This window comes from Oratosquilla oratoria, chromosome 7, assembly GCF_046742065.1.
Source record: "Oratosquilla oratoria isolate Oo_2021 chromosome 7, ASM4674206v1, whole genome shotgun sequence".
In the NCBI taxonomy this organism is placed as follows: domain Eukaryota; kingdom Metazoa; phylum Arthropoda; class Malacostraca; order Stomatopoda; family Squillidae; genus Oratosquilla; species Oratosquilla oratoria.
This window is the reverse complement of record NC_134783.1, coordinates 82,788,431-82,806,357: the sequence shown is the minus strand read 5'-3', so window position 1 is coordinate 82,806,357 and position 17,927 is coordinate 82,788,431. Positions and strand designations below refer to the sequence as shown.

The 17,927-nt window shown below is 41.1% G+C and overlaps 1 protein-coding gene across 11 annotated transcripts in view; it reads left to right on the top strand.

The window, feature by feature from the left end:
- LOC143027237 (differentially expressed in FDCP 8-like) overlaps positions 1 to 17,927 on the top strand; it is a 94,378-nt gene that overhangs the window by 38,490 nt on the left and 37,961 nt on the right. For 9 of the 11 annotated variants that reach the window (XM_076188474.1, XM_076188475.1, XM_076188477.1 and 6 more), the window contains exons 7-8: positions 5,330 to 5,494; positions 17,638 to 17,682. In XM_076188474.1, the coding sequence (XP_076044589.1) occupies positions 5,330 to 5,494; positions 17,638 to 17,682 (210 nt within the window). Of the gene's footprint in view, positions 1 to 5,329; positions 5,495 to 8,827; positions 8,873 to 17,637; positions 17,683 to 17,927 lie in introns of all 11 variants that reach the window. The other 2 variants (XM_076188471.1, XM_076188476.1) reach the window with 2 other exon arrangements.

The following is a 17,927-nucleotide window of genomic DNA, read 5'->3' as shown; positions in this document are numbered from 1 at the left end:
TTTACATATCTGTAGAATAATTTAGGTTGATCTTTACATTTGTCTATTATGTCTTTTTCATAGTTTCTTTTTTCTTCCCTGTGTATTTTTACATATTCATTTCTTAGTTTGATATATATTTGCCACTTTCCAGTTTTTTTCCCTCTTTTTCAAGCTCTATCTTTTATCTTTTGCCTCACTACGTTTTTTTTGTTATACCAGCACTTAATGTACATTTTTTTTATATATATATATATATATATATATATATATATATATATATATATATATATATTTATCCATCTGGGGTAATGGCTGCATGTTTTTGTGGCTAAGTGGCATGCAACTGATACTTTATTGTATATATGGGGCGCCCATACAGACCAGAGCCACACATCATTTTGTCTGTGATAGAGGAAATCTCTGTTCATAAAGAAATGATGATACTTTTATTATATTGCAACTATCCCTCCGTTATGCTGTCCCGCCACCTCTTGTTACTGTCCTGTATCATTTCTCTGGTTAGGTGAGGGAAAAGAATGCTGCCACCAATTCTTACCACTTGAGTCACATGAGGTGACAAAAAACAGGCGAGGACAGAACTAGGTATCCTTCTCCCTGTAGCCCCAAAGGGGATATTCCTAAAAAAATGTAAAAGTATAAGAGGGCCTAGGAGTTTTCCAACCAGTACCCTAAGGTTTGGGTCCTTTAATCTGCGTGGATGTGATGCAGATGATGGTAAAAGGGAAGAGGTAGGCAGTATATTTGTGAGAAGAAAGATGGATGTGTTGGCAAGTGAAACTAAGTTGAGAGGGAGGGACGAGTGTGATTTTGGGAGTGTAGTTGGGAGGTTCTCAGGAGTGAAGAGAGGATGAAGGAGAGAAGGGGGGGCTATACTAGTAAGTGAAGAGATAGGTAAAAAAGTAGTGGAGTGGAAGGAGGTTTCTTCAAGGATAATGTGGATGAAGGTGAAGCTGGGAAGGGAGAGGTGGGTTTTTGTAAGTGCATATGGGGCTGGTAGTGAGAAGTGTAGAGGAAAGGGAGGCTTTTTGGATGGATTTAAATGAGTGCATAGAGGGATTAGGGAGAAATGTCAGTGTAGTGGTATTGCGAGACCTCAATGCTAGGGTGTAGGGAATGAACCAATAGATGGAGTTATTAGGAAGTGTGGAGTTCCAGCAAAAAATTGTAGTGGAGAGTTGATGGTGGAGATGTGTCTAGAGAGTTGATGATAGCAAATATGGTGTTCAGGAAGTATAGTAGGAAGAGTATGTTAGGGAGTTGCTAAATGTGAAGGAGGATAGGGAGGGAAAGGTAGTTGCTGTGGAAAGCACTAAGAAAATGACTGTGATGAGTGAGGAAAATGGAGGAGAAATAAGGAGAGGTGAAGTGAAGGCAGTTGTTAAGATGATGAGCGCAGGTAAGGCACCTAGGTTGGATGGATGCTATGCAGAATGTTTGGAAAAAGGAGGTACATGATTGTGGAATGCCTGGTAAGGTTATTTAGTGTTTGTTTAAGAGAGGGTAGAGTGCCAGAAGACTGGAGGAGTGCCTGTATAGTTCCACTTTACAAGGGAAAAAGGGACAAGTGTGAGTGTAGTTTCAGAGAGATCAGCTTGTTAAGTGTAGTTAGGAAGGTTTATGGGAAGGTCTTGACTGAGAGGATTAGGAGAGGAACAGAGGGAGTAATTGATGAGGAACAGTGTGGGTTTAGGACAGGTAGGGGTTGCATAGATCAGATTTTTGTGGTAAGACAGGTATGTGAGAAAGCTATAGGAAAAGGTAAGGATGTATTTTAGGCTTTTGTGGATCTGGAAAAGGTTTATGACAGGGTAGATAGGAAGACACTCTGGGAGGTATTGCAGATATATGGGATAGGAGGAAAGCTGTTAAGAGCAGTCAAGAGTTTTTATGATAGTAGAAGAACTTGTGTTAGGATTAGAAATGGAGAGAGTGAGTGGTTTGAGGTAAAGGTGGGACTTCATCAGGGATGTGTTATGTTGCCCTGGCTGTTCAATTTATACATGGACGGTGCGGTGCAAGAGGTAAATGCAAGGGTAGTGGGTCAGGGATTGGAGATGGTTGAAGAAAATAGAGAAAAGTGGGAGGTGAGCCAGTTGTTGTTTGCTGATGACACTGTGCTTGTAGCAGATCATAGGAGTGATTTAGGAAGTTAGTGACAGAGTTTGGGAAGGTGTGTGAAAGGAGGAAGTTGAAGATTAATGTGAGTAAAAGGTGATGAGATGTACAAGAGAAGAAAGTGGCAGCAGACTGGAAGTGAGTGTTAAGGGAGAGAGATTTGAGTAAGTGGATAGTTTTGGATACTTTAGTGCAAATGTGGCAGGAAAGGGAGGAGTGGAGGTGGAGGTAGAATGTCGAATGAGAGAAGCAAGTAAGTGACTTGGGGGGCTAAAACGTGTAATGAGAAATAGATATTTGAGAATGGATGCTAAGAGGAGATTGTATGAAGGAGTGATTGTGCTGACAGCACTGTACGGAGCAGAAACATGGAACATAAGAGATGAAGAGAGGAGGAGTTTTAATGTATTTGAGATGAGGTGCCTGAGAAGTATGATAGGGGTTACTAGGCAGGATAGAGTGAGAAATGAGGAGGTGAGGAGGAGAACAGGGGGTGGAAAGGGAGTTGGGAGATAGGGTTGATGAAAGAGTATTAGGATGGTTTGGACACATGGAAAGAATGAGTGAAGAAAGATTAGTAAAAGAGGTGTGGAAGGCAAAGGTGGAAGGAGTGAACATTAGGGGTCGACCTAGGATGAGATGGATGGATGGGGTAAAAGGGTATTGGGAAAGAGGGTAATGTCTGTTGAGGAAGGACAGGAGAGGATAAAAGATAGGGGTAAATGGAGAACGGTTGTATATAGATGATGCTGTGATGCATGAGGGGGAGTGGGTGGGGGATGGGGGTGAGGGAGTATGTATGAGAAATAAATTGATGCAGCCTGAAGGGATTTCTTCCTGTCTTCTCCTTTTCTACATGAGGAGACAGAAAGGGGGTCACCAGTTTAATGAAGCAGCTTTGCTGTGGATGTGCTGTGTCTTGTGACACTGCTTCTGATCCAGGGCATTGGACAAGATGCAGGGATGACCCGTCATCCAGTAGGTGCCAAGATAAGAGGGAGGGAAGAGGGTAGAGGGGAGTGGAGTATGTTAGGGATGGAATGGGTGGGAATGGATTTTATGTCTTTGTATTTTGGCTACCTCCCTAGTAAGGGGGGAAGAGCCTTTGTTATATGTATGTACATATTTATCCACTCCTTTATTATAGATTTCTTTTAATATCATCCATTTCTCTTCCACCTGTGTTTCTTCATTAACCACTTCACTCTGGGCCAAAATCTCATGGGCAGCATTAGCTGCCAAATGTACGATGTTGCGTTGTAATACGCGCATTATAAAAAATGAAGTCACCACTGTATCGATCGTTCTCTCTTTCACCCGTGACTTTTGATAACCATAGAAAATATGATGAAGCCAGTTTACAGAGTATGGGGGTCACGCAGGTACAACTACAATAAATATAATCAAGACGCCGACATCGGCATCCTCGCGTACTCAATTGCTCCTCATGACGCCTACGTAGGCATCACCGTATGGAAGGGGTTAAAGAAGTTGTCCCAACTCGCTTTTTTAAAGAATTTTCCGAGTTTCCCAAAATCCGTTTTGTTATACATCAGTCTTCCTTTTCTGTGTTTCTCATTTCTTCCCAAATATATTTCCTCTTTTAGTTCAAGCTCAAGTAGTATGTGGTCACTCTTCCCCATTGGTGTCTTGTATTGCATTTTATCCATATTTTCAGGCTCTGACATAAATATTAAATGTAGTCTCGATGGTTCTTTTTTATTTCTTTATCTGGTATTCTCTTTTACCTATTGAGTCATTATGTATTCAGTGGTCATGTCCAGTAGTATGTTTCCCCAAATGTCCTCTCCACCCTTCACTGTCATCATTCCCAACATATTTCTTTAGAGTTAAAGTCACCCATAATTACTAAATTTCCTCCTTTCAGTATTTCATTTAATGTATGCCTTGTGTCTTCCAACATTTTGGAATGGTCACTCTCCAAGAATTTGTTTTTGGAGGCACATATATCATCACAAATGTGTGATGGATCTTGTGCATTTAGGGCATGGGTGAATGCTTGGGATTGTTTCAATGCTATAATAAAAAAAAGATTGTGAAGAAATAGGATCTAAGGAAGTTGAAGTGATGTGAAAGGACTGAGCATTGAAGCAGTTCTAGAAATGAGACCCCTAGAATTTTTGTTCTGGCTAATACTAGATGAAGGGGTTACATTCATACATACCAAGGGTTTTTTCCCCCATACAAGGGAGACAGCCAAGGTCAAAAGATATGATTCCAATCCTATTCACCACCCTTTCCTCCCTCTCATCTTGGCCCCTTCTAGATGACGGGTCATCCCTGCGTCTCATCCATTGCCCTGGGTCAGAGGCAATGCAGGAAGCCACAGCACATCCACAGCAAGGCCAATTTATTTAATCAGCAACCCCCCACCTCTCTGTCCCCTCATGCAGAAACATTGTAGATGGGGAGAAATCCTTTTGGACTACGTCAAAGTATCATTCAGGTCAATGAAAGTGGTATTTGACTATTTGGATGAGGAAATGATAAAAGAAAAGATTGGTTACACTAATAAGACCAAAACTGGAATATGCAACAACACTATGGACACCCAGTACTAAAAAAAATATAAAGAAATTAGAAAGAATACAAAGAGCAACAACAAAGTTGGCACCAATTCTCTCCAAATTAACATATGAACAAAGATTGTCCAAATTGGAACTACCAACTCTGGAACAAAGAAAAGAAAGAGGAGATCTACTGACTGTTTATAGAATCATGAAAGGAATGGAAATCCTAGATAGAGATGATTTATTAAAATGGGATAATGGAAAAACAAGAGGACATGAAAAGAAATTCAAAAAGGATGATTATAGAAGAGATCTGAAAAAGAATAGCTTCCCACATAGAGTGGTGGATACCTGGAATAAATTAGATAAGGAAACAGTATGTGCAAACACTATTCAAGACTTTAAGAAAAAACTTGTTGCTGAAAGATACAAAGAGCATAGCTCTCTTCCCATATAATAAATACAACTAGGTAAATACTTAACCACTCCCTAACCCCCTCCTATCCCCTACTCACTCCCTTCCATGCATCACAGTATCATCTGTACACAGCCATTCTCCACTCTTGTTACTTAAAAAGGAATAAATTAGGAAATGAAGGAGTTAATTAATGTATATTTAAACATCAGATATTTGTTGCATAATTTTCATCTAGAAAGTTAAAAAGATTGCCTCTTCACAGTGTGTGGTTACCAGTGTCACAGTCGGTGTTTGGAACGCATTCAGCGACGGTGTGCAGGCATTCGAGCTGCTGAGGATCCATCATACATACTACGTATATGCCCAGAAGTTGGCTTGGCTGCACAGAATTATAAATGTGCAGAGTGTCGTGTTACAGTAACATATAGTGAGTATTGAATTTTTAGAAATTTGCATGGAGGTGTAAATTGTTTTTATATGTGTTGCATTATCATGGCTATTTACACATTATTTCAATAATATTTTTCACATTCTTATTTAAGTTTATTTATAAGCTGTTAAGTGTAGTGAAGAGTTTTTATGAGTGATAGAGCCTGTGTTAGAATTAGAAATGGAGAGAGCGAGTGGCTTGAGGTAAAGGTGGGGCTTTTTTCAGGTATGTGTCATGTTGTCATGGCTAATTAATGTGTGCATGGATGGGGTGGTGTGGGAGGTAAATGCAAGGGTAATGGGTAGGGGACTGGAGATGATTAAAAATAAATGGAGAAAAATTGGAGGTGAATCAGTTGTTGTTTGCTGACAACACTGTGCTTATGATAAGATCAGAGGGGTATTAAGGGAGTTAGTGATGGAGTTTGGGAAGGTGTGCAATAGGAGAAAGTTGAAGGTTAAATGTGGATAAAAATAAAGTTATGAGATGTATGAGGGTAGCGAGTTGGAAGGAAGTCTTAAGGGAGAGAGACTGGAGGAAGTTGATAGTTTTTGGTATTTAGGGTCACATGTGGCAGGAAAAAGGGGAATGGAGATGGAAGTAAATTGTAGATTGAGAGAAGCAAGTAAATGCCTTGGGGGATTAAAGAATGTCATGAGAAATAGGCATTTGGGAATGGATACAAAGAGGAGATCATATGAAGGGATAATTGTACCAATAGCACTCTATGGAGTGGAGACTTGGAATTTAAGAGAAGCAGAGAGTGTATACATACATACATATACCAAAGGCTTTTTTCCCCCTTACATGGGAGGTAACCAAAAAACAAAGGCATAGAAACCACTCCCACCCATTCCATCCTCTACATACTCCACTCCCATTCAGCCCCTTCCCTCCCTCTTATCTTGGTGTCTCCTGGATGACAGGTCATTCCTACATCTTGTCCACTGCCCTGGATCAGAAGCAGTGTTGACACAGCAGAGAGTAAAAGTTAAATGTGTTTGAGATGAAATGTTTGAGAAATATGGTAGGGGCAACAAGATTGGATGGAGTGAGAAACAAGCAGGTGAGGAGAGTGAGGGTGGAAAAGGAGATGGCAGATAGGGTTGATGAAAGAGTATTGGGATGGTTTGGACACAGAAAGAATGAATGAAGAAAGATCAGTAAAAGAGGTGTGGAAAGAAGAGGTGGATGGACTTGAGGGAACAACTGAGTATGAGATGGATGGATGGGGTGAAAGGGGCATTGAGAAAGAGGGGACTGTTTGTTGAGGAAGGAAAGGAGATGGCAGGAGATAGGGTTGAGTGGAGAATGGCTGTGTATAGATGATACTGTGATACAAGGATGGGAGGGGGTGGGGGAAAGGGGGGTAGGGAGTGGTTATGTATGAATGCTATTTTTACACATCCCAAAGGGATTTCTCCCTGTCTTCTCTATTTCTGCATGAGGGGATGAAGTGGTGGGGTCACTGATTGAATGAAGCCGCCTTGCAGTTGATATACTGTTTTGCTTTATTGCTTCTGACCCAGGGCAGTGGACAGGATACATGGATGACTTATTAGCCACATGGAGCTAAGATGAGAGGGATGAAAGAGTGGTGGATAGGAGTGGAATGGGTGGGAGTGGGTACATGCCTTTTTGATTTGGCTACCTCCCTTGTAAGGGGGGGAAAGCTCATGGTATATAGATAGAGTTATAAGAATGTAAGTGGGTGGATGTATATTACTTGTTATGTTTTTAACTATACAGTAATCTTTCCCATATCCAAACTACAGACCACAGGGTATTTAGATTTGGGGAATATTCAGATACATAAGATAGAATTAACCTCCCACCCTCAGTCTCAACTCCACCACTCCAGTGCTAAATTTTCAGTTCTGAAGGAATAAAAGTGGCAGCCTGTGTAGGGCCTATTTAGATATTGGCAAGGTTGGGCACTGGAGAGATTATGTTGTTTTTGCCAGGACCAATGATAGGCACCTGCTAGTGGGGGTTTTCGAAGAAGGATGGCAGAGAATCATGTCCTCGCTAGTTATTTTCAAATCCCATCAACCCTTCACCTCCATTTGGAGGTGCAGCCCTGAGGGGTTGTAACTTGGTCTCCAGATTAGCCCAAGATCTCCCTATCTCTCTCTTTCTCTCTTTTTTTATCATCAACTTCAACCATAGTTCTTCCACCTTTTCACATATGGAGAGCTGACAATCAGTGATTGTTCCTTTCTTCCTGCTACCTTCAGCTGATGACATAGAAGCAGTCTTACACTAATACAAAGTAGACAACAGTCCAAAGTTTCTTCCCAGAGAGATCTGTGGGAAGGCCCAAGGACTGTTATTTGCCAATGTGGGGACTCCAGGTTTCTAGTCAATGAAAACTCAAGGCAACAATTTTTATTAGTTACATAAAAACAGGGATGCTCCCTGGCTCAGAAGATTAGATCATTGCTACTTGTGGTGGAGGTCAGGAGTGGAGGTAATTCAAATCCTTCCTGGCAGGAAGTAGATTTGTATTAAGGGTATTCTACATTAAATTCCCTGCTTCAAAAAGTTCTCCTAAAGAATGTACGATATAGCTCTCTCAGATAGGAGAGTTGGTGACATTAAACTGAAACTCATGTATAGAGACAGTCCCACACTAATGCAGCACAGACCTCAATTCAAAATTTCTTCCTAGAGAGATCTGTGAGGGCCAAGTGGGGAAAGAGTGTAGACTTTAAGGGGAGTGTGATATCAGGTCCTGTCATATACGAGGTGTTGGATATTCATTGGGATGTAGGCATTCATTTTCTTTCTCTGTAAAATCACCACTTGCAGGCTCCACATGTTAATGCCATAAATAAAAACAATAAAGACTTTAACAGATACCTGCATGAACATTAGCAAGAATAATCTCCCTGATGCCTGTCTTCAAAACTTGTCAACTCCCTCACCATGCTTTGGAAGGTGCATCCCTAAGAAGTTGACACTCTCTTTATCTGATTTGACTGTATTTCTTCCACCTTTTCACTTAAACAGAACAGATAACTGATAACTGCTCCCATCCTCTAACAACTATAAGCTAGTGCCACAGAAACAGTCTCACACTAATATAACACAGATAATCGGCCAACATTTCTTCTCTGAGATCTATGGAATGGCTAGACAACTATTGCCATCCATTCTAGGGTTGTGGGGTTCCAAGTAGTGACACTCAAGGCAACAATGGTTATTATGTATGGAAGTTATGATTCTGTTAAATTAATTTTGATTTTCTTGTTTTCTATCATGTGAGATTTTGATATATTACAGCATAGTTGCATGCTCACTTTCCACTATAAAGATAAACTCTTCCAGAGAACAGACATCAAGGTAAACAAAAAAACTCCTCATGGAGAAAAGGTACTTAACTGATGTTATGCCACTTGTTGATCAGTATTGTATAATTAATCCCACAAATATGAGGAATCCTTATTAACCACATTGTAAATTTTTTTGTCAAATGGTGATACTATAGCATATGACTTATTGCAGATGGAATTCTTTTGTATATGTCCTTCCCATGCCTTTTGTTAAGCTTATCCTTGTTGGTTGAACAATTAAATGAATACTTACGTAGTTCACATTCTATTTAGGTTTGGTTTAAACCTGTTGAAAAGAGTACTTTTGTTCGTAGAAAAAATATTGTTACATGTAGGAAAGGGCCTTTGGTATGATATGTAGAAATTCCTGGGATTAGACAGTTTGTATATTAATAATGTTGTTTGCAGAATACATTATGCTTGTGACTGATCCTGAGGAAAGATTGAAGTTATTACTGGCTCAATGTGGAAAGATATAAGAGAAGAATGCTGTATGTAATTGTGATTAGAAGAAATGATGGTTGTGGCAGGGTGAATGCAAGGAGTGATAGGCTTGAGAAAGTGGAGGATTTTAAATATTTTTTGTTGTATGTAGCACTGAATGGAGGAGTGGATGTGGTGAATTATAGAATAAAAGAAGCAAGGGAATGTCTGAGTGAGATGAAAGATATTGTAAAAAATAGGTATTTAGGGATGAAGGCAAAGAAGAAATAATTGAAGATCTCCCTTTACATTACCTGCCCAACAGGCACAGTGGACCAATTAAACAGAAGAAATAAATAAAGATGTTAAGAATTTTGGTATAGCCCAGAACCTGAATTTAGAAAAGGTAACAGAAGAGCTTACAAATGCCATATAGAAAGCTATAGTCCTTGTGCTCCAAGGAGTCCATTCAAGGTGTGGCATATGTCATGAGCCATTCTACCAAATCAACCTTAGTATATGCTTCTCTCTCTTGTGCTATTTGATTTTTTCTATATTCTGTATTTACTAAAGGGAGCTGTATAGTACAATGATTATCAATTATAACAACATACAAATGCCAAAGGCTTTTTCCTCCTTACAAGGGAGGTAGCCAAAAAACAAAGGCATAAAATCCACTCCAACCCATTTCATCCCCACATACTCTACTCCCATTGACCCACCTCTCTCCTTCTTATCTTGGCTTCACCTGTATGACGTATCATCCCTGCATCTCGCCTACTGCCCTGGGTCAGAAGCAGTGTTGCAAGACACAGTACATCCACAGCAAGGCTGCTTTATTAAATTGGTGACCCCCCTCTCTCTGTCCCCTCATGCAGAAAAAGAGAAGACAGGGAGAAATCCCTTCAGGCTCCATCAAATTATTTTTTCATACATACTCCCTCACTCCCCATCCCCCACCCACTCCCATTCATGCATCACAGCATCATCCATACACAACCATTCTCCACTCACCCCTATCTTCTGTCTTCTCCCATCCTTCCTCAACAGATTACCCTCTTTCCCAATACCCCTTTTACCCCATCCATCCATCTCATCCTTAGTTGCCCCCTCATGTTCACTCCTACCTCTGCCTTCCACACCTCTTTTACTAATCTTTCTTCACATCCTTTCCATGTGTCCAAACCATCCCAATACTCTTTCATCAACCCTATCTCCCAACTCCCTTTCCATGTTGAGAAAAAGGATTGTGGTACTCCCCAAGGCAGTCATAGCTCCTCTTGGGGATCGGTGCCACCTGTGTAGAGCCAGTGGCCAGGACTGGTTGCCGCCGTTTGGCCCCCAACTCATTGACTATCATGAACAACACACATAATCACACACATATCCCACACCAAGCCCTATACACTCCCTCCTCTCCTGATATCACCTTTTGCTCCCCCTGCCTAACCCCAACAACATCATGGAGAGTGGTCGGAACCCTTGGTTCTGACCACCTTCCAATCATCGTCACCACCAAAACAAGATGCATCCCAGTTGGCCACAGACACACATACACCAATTACAAGAGGGCTAACTGGGAAGCTTTTACTAAAGAGACAGAACAACATTTTGAAACACTTAACAGTACACCAATCACAAACATAAACAATGCTATGCACACTTTTAATACAATCATACAAAATGCAGACATGAGATACATCCCTAGAGGCAACAGAAAATCACACAACCCCAACTTCACACCAGAAATCCAAGGCCTCATCAGACAACGAAACACACTTAAACACAATACCCCCACACCTATCCCTCAAAATATAGCAGACCAAATACAAACACTACACTGTGATTGCCAATAAAATACATACATACATACATACATATACCAAGGCTTTTTCCCCCTTACAAGGGAAGTAGCCAAAAAGGAAAAGGCATAAAATCATTCCCACCCATTCCATCCCTGAATACACTCCACACCCCTCCACCCTCCCTCTTATCTTAGCACCTCCTGGATGACGGGTCATCCCTGCACCCTGTCCACTGCCCTGGGTCAGAAGCAGTGTTGCCAGACACAGCACATCCACAGCAAGGCCGCTTCATTAAATTGGCGACCCCCCTCTCCGTCCCCCCATGCATAAAAGGAGAAGACGGGGAGAAATCCCTTCGGGCTGCGTCAAATTTTGCTCACACATACTACCTCACCCCCCATCCCCCCCACCCATTCCATCTCATGCATCACAACATCATCCATATACAACCATTCTCCATTCACCCCTGTCTTCTGTCCTCTCCCGTCCTTCCTCAACAGACATTCCCCTCTTCCCCAAAGGCCCCTTCACCCCATCCATCCACCTCATCCTAGGACGTCCCTTCATGTTCACTCCCTCCACATCTGCCTTCCATACCTCTTTTACTAGTCTTTCTTCACTCATTCTTTCCATGTGTCCAAACCATCCTAATACTCTTTCATCAACCCTATCTCCCAACTCCCTTTCCACCCCCGTTCTTCTCCTCACCTCCTCATTTCTCACTCTATCTAGCCTAGTAACCCCCATCATACTTCAATAAAATACACGAACAAAAAACACAAAATTGGCAAAACTTTATCAGTACACTTGATCACAAAACAAACACCAGCAAATTGTACAAAACACTCAACATCATTACACTATCCAACAGTAACACAACACGCTCTCACGCAGCAATAATCACAACAACAGACAATCTACCCTCAAACAGACAACAAGCAAACACACTCATAAATCATTTTGCACAGACAAGCCATCTCACTTCTCACCCTGACGACCGATGCACTATTCGACGTAAGAAAGACTTTCCCACAGACTCAGACTATACACCCTTCATAGACAGTCAGACAAAACACATAATACATAATCTCAAGCACTCATCTGCCTGTGGCCCTGATAACATAAGTAACATCCACCTAAAACACATTGGACCACAAGGTATACATGCACTCACAAACATTGCAAACTACAGCTATTCACACAACACTATACCCGACATCTGGAAGCATGGTAAAATAATCACCATTCCAAAACTGAACAAAGACCCAACAATCTCAGCATCACACCGCCCAATCACACTTCTCTGCACCCCCTCTAAAGTCATTGAACGCCTAATACTTAAACTTGTCACACCACATATTCCCCTTGCTGACTCACAACACGGTTTTAGGCCACTACACTCCACAAACACTCTTCTGATAAACCTCACACAAAGAATTTTAGATGGCATCAATTCAGATAGGCCCCACCACAGAACACTTCTTATAACATTAGACATTAGTAAAGCTTTTGATGCTATCCCCCGCCACAACCTAACAAATAAAATATATAACACAGACATGCACAATAACACCAAAAGATGGCTGGCCAATTATCTGGCAGGTAGGAATGGTTACGTGTCATATAATGGCCAATCATCGCACATCAGAAACATTAAGAATGGAGTACCACAGGGCTCTGTTCTATCCCCCACGCTCTTTAATCTATACATGCATGACTTACCCACACCAGACACCTCAGAAATACAAATCTCTTCCTACACAGATGACATAACAATCACATGCACACATCGTAACACAGACAAAGCTGCAGAAATAATCCAGCCATACCTTGATACACTCAACACATGGTTCATCACAAACAGACTCAAAATAGCTCCAACCAAATCTACAGCAACACTTCTCACCAACTGGACAAAAGAACACAAATACATACCTCATCTCTACATCAACAACACTCTAATACCACACACAAACACACCGAAAATTCTTGGTGTAACATACGATACATCCATGTCTTTCAAACAACACATCACAAACATAAAGAACAAATGCACACCTAGACTTAATGCACTTAAGTCAATCGCTGGAACAACATTTGGACAAAACAAAGAAACTAATACAACAATATACAAACAATGCATACGCTCAGTGATGAATTATGCGAGTCCTGCATGGGCTCCTAATCTCAGTGAGACACACCACAACACCCTTCAAATCATACAAAACAAAGCCCTAAAAACAATTACAGGCTGCACAAATACAACACCTACAGACCATTTACACCATGAAACAAAAGTCCTCAAAGTCAAGGACCACCTCAACATGAGAGGCACACAAACACTTGCCACAGCCACCACAAACACATCACACCCGCTACACTACATAGCAGAACACCCACACACACCAAGAAACATTAAAACAACACCCAAAGACCTGTATCACACACAGATACTCTCTTCTCTTCCTCCACAACCACCAAATACCAGCCTCCGGAAATATATTCATAATCATATCACTCACCGCTCCATTAACACACTGAAAGACAACACACTGCTGCATGCCAGACCCCCCTGATATCCACCCTTCTGAATCCTCTCTCCCACGAAAGGACAAGAGTCCACCTGGCCAGACTGCGGTGCGGCCACCACCCAGCACTTCTAAGCTACCAGAAGAGGCTGGACGACCGCATTGTGAACAGCTGCCCAGAATGTAACACTTCACCCCATACCATACAACACATAATGGAAGACTGCATTATACACAATCATGCACACAAACAACACAACATACACTCTATAAAGGATTTGTGGGAAAACCCAGTTTTAGCTGTGGCATTCCTTGGGGAGACGGGACTGCTCGGACAGACAGTCTAGGGAACGACAACAACAACAGCAATAACAACAACTCCCTTTCCACCCCCGTTCTCCTCCTCACCTCCTTGTTTTGCACTCTATCCAGCCTAGTAACCCCTATCATACTTCTCAGGCACCTCATCTCAAATACATTCAAACTCCTCTCTTATGTCCTTACCTATCCTAAACCCACACTGTTCTTCACCAATTACTCCCTCTATTCCTCTCCTAATCCTCTCAGTCAAGACCCTCCCATAAACCTTCCTAACTACACTTAACAAGCTGATCCCTCTGAAAAAACTACACTCACATTTGTCCCCTTTTCCCATGTAAAATGGAATTATACCAGCACTCCTTCAGTCCTCCAGCACTTTACCCTCTCTTAAACAAACATTAGATAACCTCACCAGCCAGTCCACCATCACTGTACCTCCTTTCTTTAGACATTCTGCATGACACCTATCCAACCCACGTGCCTTACTTGCTCTCGTCATCTTAACAACTGTCTTCACCTCATTTTTCCTTACTTCTCCATTTTCCTCACCCATCACAGTCATTTTCTTAGTGCTACCCACTGCAACTACCTTTCCCTCCCTATCCTCCATCACATTTAGCATCCCCTAAAATACTCTGCCCATCTTCCTCTTATTGCTATCTCTTCCATTATCATCCCTCCATGTGCACCTGTTACCTTTTCTTCTCAACTTGTTTTGCCTCCTCTTCCTCTCTTAACTTCTTTCCAAAACATCTTTATATTACTTTCAAAATTTTATGTCATATTCTTACCCCATTTCACATCTGCTCTCTTCTTTGCCTCCTTTAACTTATGCTTTACTTCTCTTCTCTTTGCTTTGTACCTCTCATATGATTCTCTCATCCTGTTTTATAACTAAACTGTGAAAGCTTGCTTCTTCTCTTCTACAACCTTCTTTGTTTCCTCATCCCACCACTCACTCCCTACCTTTTATTTCCTCCCATCCTCCTTGTTCCACACACTGTCTTTGCACACCTTGCGACTCCTTCCTTGAATCATCCCCATTCCTCCTCCACTCCTAGTTCTATTCTATCCTTCACTCCTTCCCACTCCTCTCTCAGCTTCTTCTTATACTCCATCTCCTTTTCTTCCTCATTTAAGCATTTTACTTTAAGCACCACCCTACCTTGTGTCCTTTTCCTCTTTCTTCACCTATCCTCCACTCTCAACTTACCCTCCACCAAAAAATGATCTGATATTCCCCCACTCTCTCCCCTTAGAACATGTACATCCTTAACTCTTCCTACGGTTCTGGTTACCACTATACAGGTACTCCTCGTTTAACGACGACAATTGGGACCAGCGCGCCATCGTTAACCGAATTGGTCGTTAAGCGAAAGTGTATACATATACGTACATGTACTGTATGTACAATGTCCAGCAATACATGTATCTTTATTTTCGTGTATTTTCCCTCATTTATACAGTACATTAAAGCTTTATTTACTGTTTATTTACGGTGGTTAGGTTCCTAAAATTACCGTATATGACCAAATCTGCGTATGCTGACATTCCATATTGAATACCGGGGTATTTTTTTAGTTTCGACCATGGGCGCAATATAGCAATAGAAAATTAATTATTAATTTTGTCAATTAAAATGTATCAACGTAATATGCAATTTTGTGGGCGGAAATGAAAGTAAAAAATACCATGCTACAAGAAAATATGCTAATGAACGAAGTCGGTAGCATAGGCTCGGGACGCCATCTTGTCGTCTGCCAACGTCTCTCACGACGACGACAACGAGGACGATCCGGATGACATTTAATTTGCAGGTAATGATTTATTAAACACAGGTTAGGTTAGTTTAGTTTAGGTTAGACGAATTTATCATCCTTTCATTTCTTCGACATCGGCATCTATCATAACAAACATGGTGTACCATTCGTCCGACATGACTTCGTTACTTACAAAATCTGTTTTAGCATTTTTTTTTTCATTTCCGCTCACAAAATTGCATATTACGTTGATACATTATAATTTACAAAATTAATAATTAATTTTCTATTGTTATATTGCGCCCATGGTCGAAACTAAAAATTTACCACTACCGGTATACACTGTACCCCAGGTAGTTTTTGCAGCTTGCAGGATGGTAATGTAGACCTAAGCTTCAGAACACTTTACCTCACAGCTAATATCCACCGTACAAGTTCATTTATAACATCATACAAATTTGCCTCAGCCAACTTAATTATCGTACACGACGTCGTAACTTCGGGAGATTTACGTTAAACGACGTCATAAAGCCCGTCGTTACTCCGAGTTGTCGTTAACCGAGTAGGTCGTTAAACGAGGAGTACCTGTATAGTCCATTAATGTCCTATCTACCACCCTTTCACTCACCACCCTCTCACATGTGTACTTATGCTTGACTCTCTTCCTAAATATTGTATTTACTACCATTGACTCTCTAGACACATCACCATCAACTCTCCACTACAATTATTTCCTGTCACTCCACACTTCCCAACCACTCCATCTATTGGTCCCTTTCCTACCATAGCATTATGGTCTCTCAATACCACTGTATTGACATTTCTCCCTAAATCCTCTATGCACTCATTTAAGTATATCCAAAAAGCCTCCCTTTCCTCTACACTTTTCTCACTATCAGGCCCATATGCACTTACAAAAATCCACATCTCCCTTCTCAGTTTCACCTTCATCCACATTAACCTTGAAGAAACCTTCCACTCCACCACATGCTTTCCTATCTCTTCACTTACAAGTATAGCCACCCCTTCTCCCCCTCGTCTTCTCCTTACTCCTGACACCCTTCCAACTACACTCCCAAATTCAAACTTGCCCTTCCCTCTCAACTTTGTTTCACTAAGTGCCTACACATCCATCTTTCTTCTCACAAATATACTACCTGTATCTTTCCTTTTACTCTCATATGTACCACATCCAGGTGCATTTAAAGACCCAAACCTTAGGGTTCTGTTTGGAGAACTCCTAGACTCTCTTAAGCCTTTGATATTTTTAGGAATGTCCCCTTTTGGGCTACAGGGAAAAGGATGCCTACTCCTATCCCAGTCGCCTTTTACGACTTAAGTAGGAAGACTTGGTGGAAGTATTCTTATCCCCCACTAGATGACAGGTGATAGTGATGATCCAATAATTAATTAATTGGTTGTCCAATTGGGGGAGTTCCCGCTTCTGCCCCACCATGATTGGACTCTTTGGAGCACTAGGACTAGAGCAAGAAGCACTTTAGGGTTGTTGTGCAGTGGGAGAGATTGACTTATCTGACTGTCTTGTGATTGCACTGTATTGGTGGACAGTGAATGGACCACAAGTACTGTCTGGCAGCCTGTTGACCAAAGAAATCCCACACCACCCACCTCCATCCAGTTTTATTGCCCCAAGGATCCTAGTGTGGGAAAGATTGAAAGGAAAATGTGTGGTATGAGTAAAAAGGGGCTAGTATTTTCGATTCATGTTTAGAAAAAGAAATTTAGAAAAAAAAGGAGGTCGTAAAACCTTATCTTTATTTAGAACTGAAGGGAGTAGAAAAATATGAAGACTTAACAGAGTTTAAATCTTTGAGACTTAAAATTAGAAAGTTTGTAAGACTTGTACTTTCTGCCACCAGAGTGACAACCCCCCTTTCTTTATAAGTGTTTATTGAGAAAGAACCAGGACCACATAATGTTAATAACCATGAATGTTATTGTTTTTAGCTCATCTTGGAGGGGTTTCATGCTTTGGAGATGCCTTCAGCAAAGGTATATGAAATATTATGTTCTTGTGCTCAGTAGGTTTGACATGTTTCTAAGCATTTCATATCAAGAACCTAATTTTCTTATCTTATTGGAATTTTTGTTTTATATATTCTTATATAGAAATTGATAAAGTGTACTTTATACATACATTGTCCATATACTGAAAAGCTTTTTCCCCTTACAAGCTGTTGGCCAATTCAAAGTATAAACATGCCCTACCCACATCCCACACCTATCCAAAACTCAAT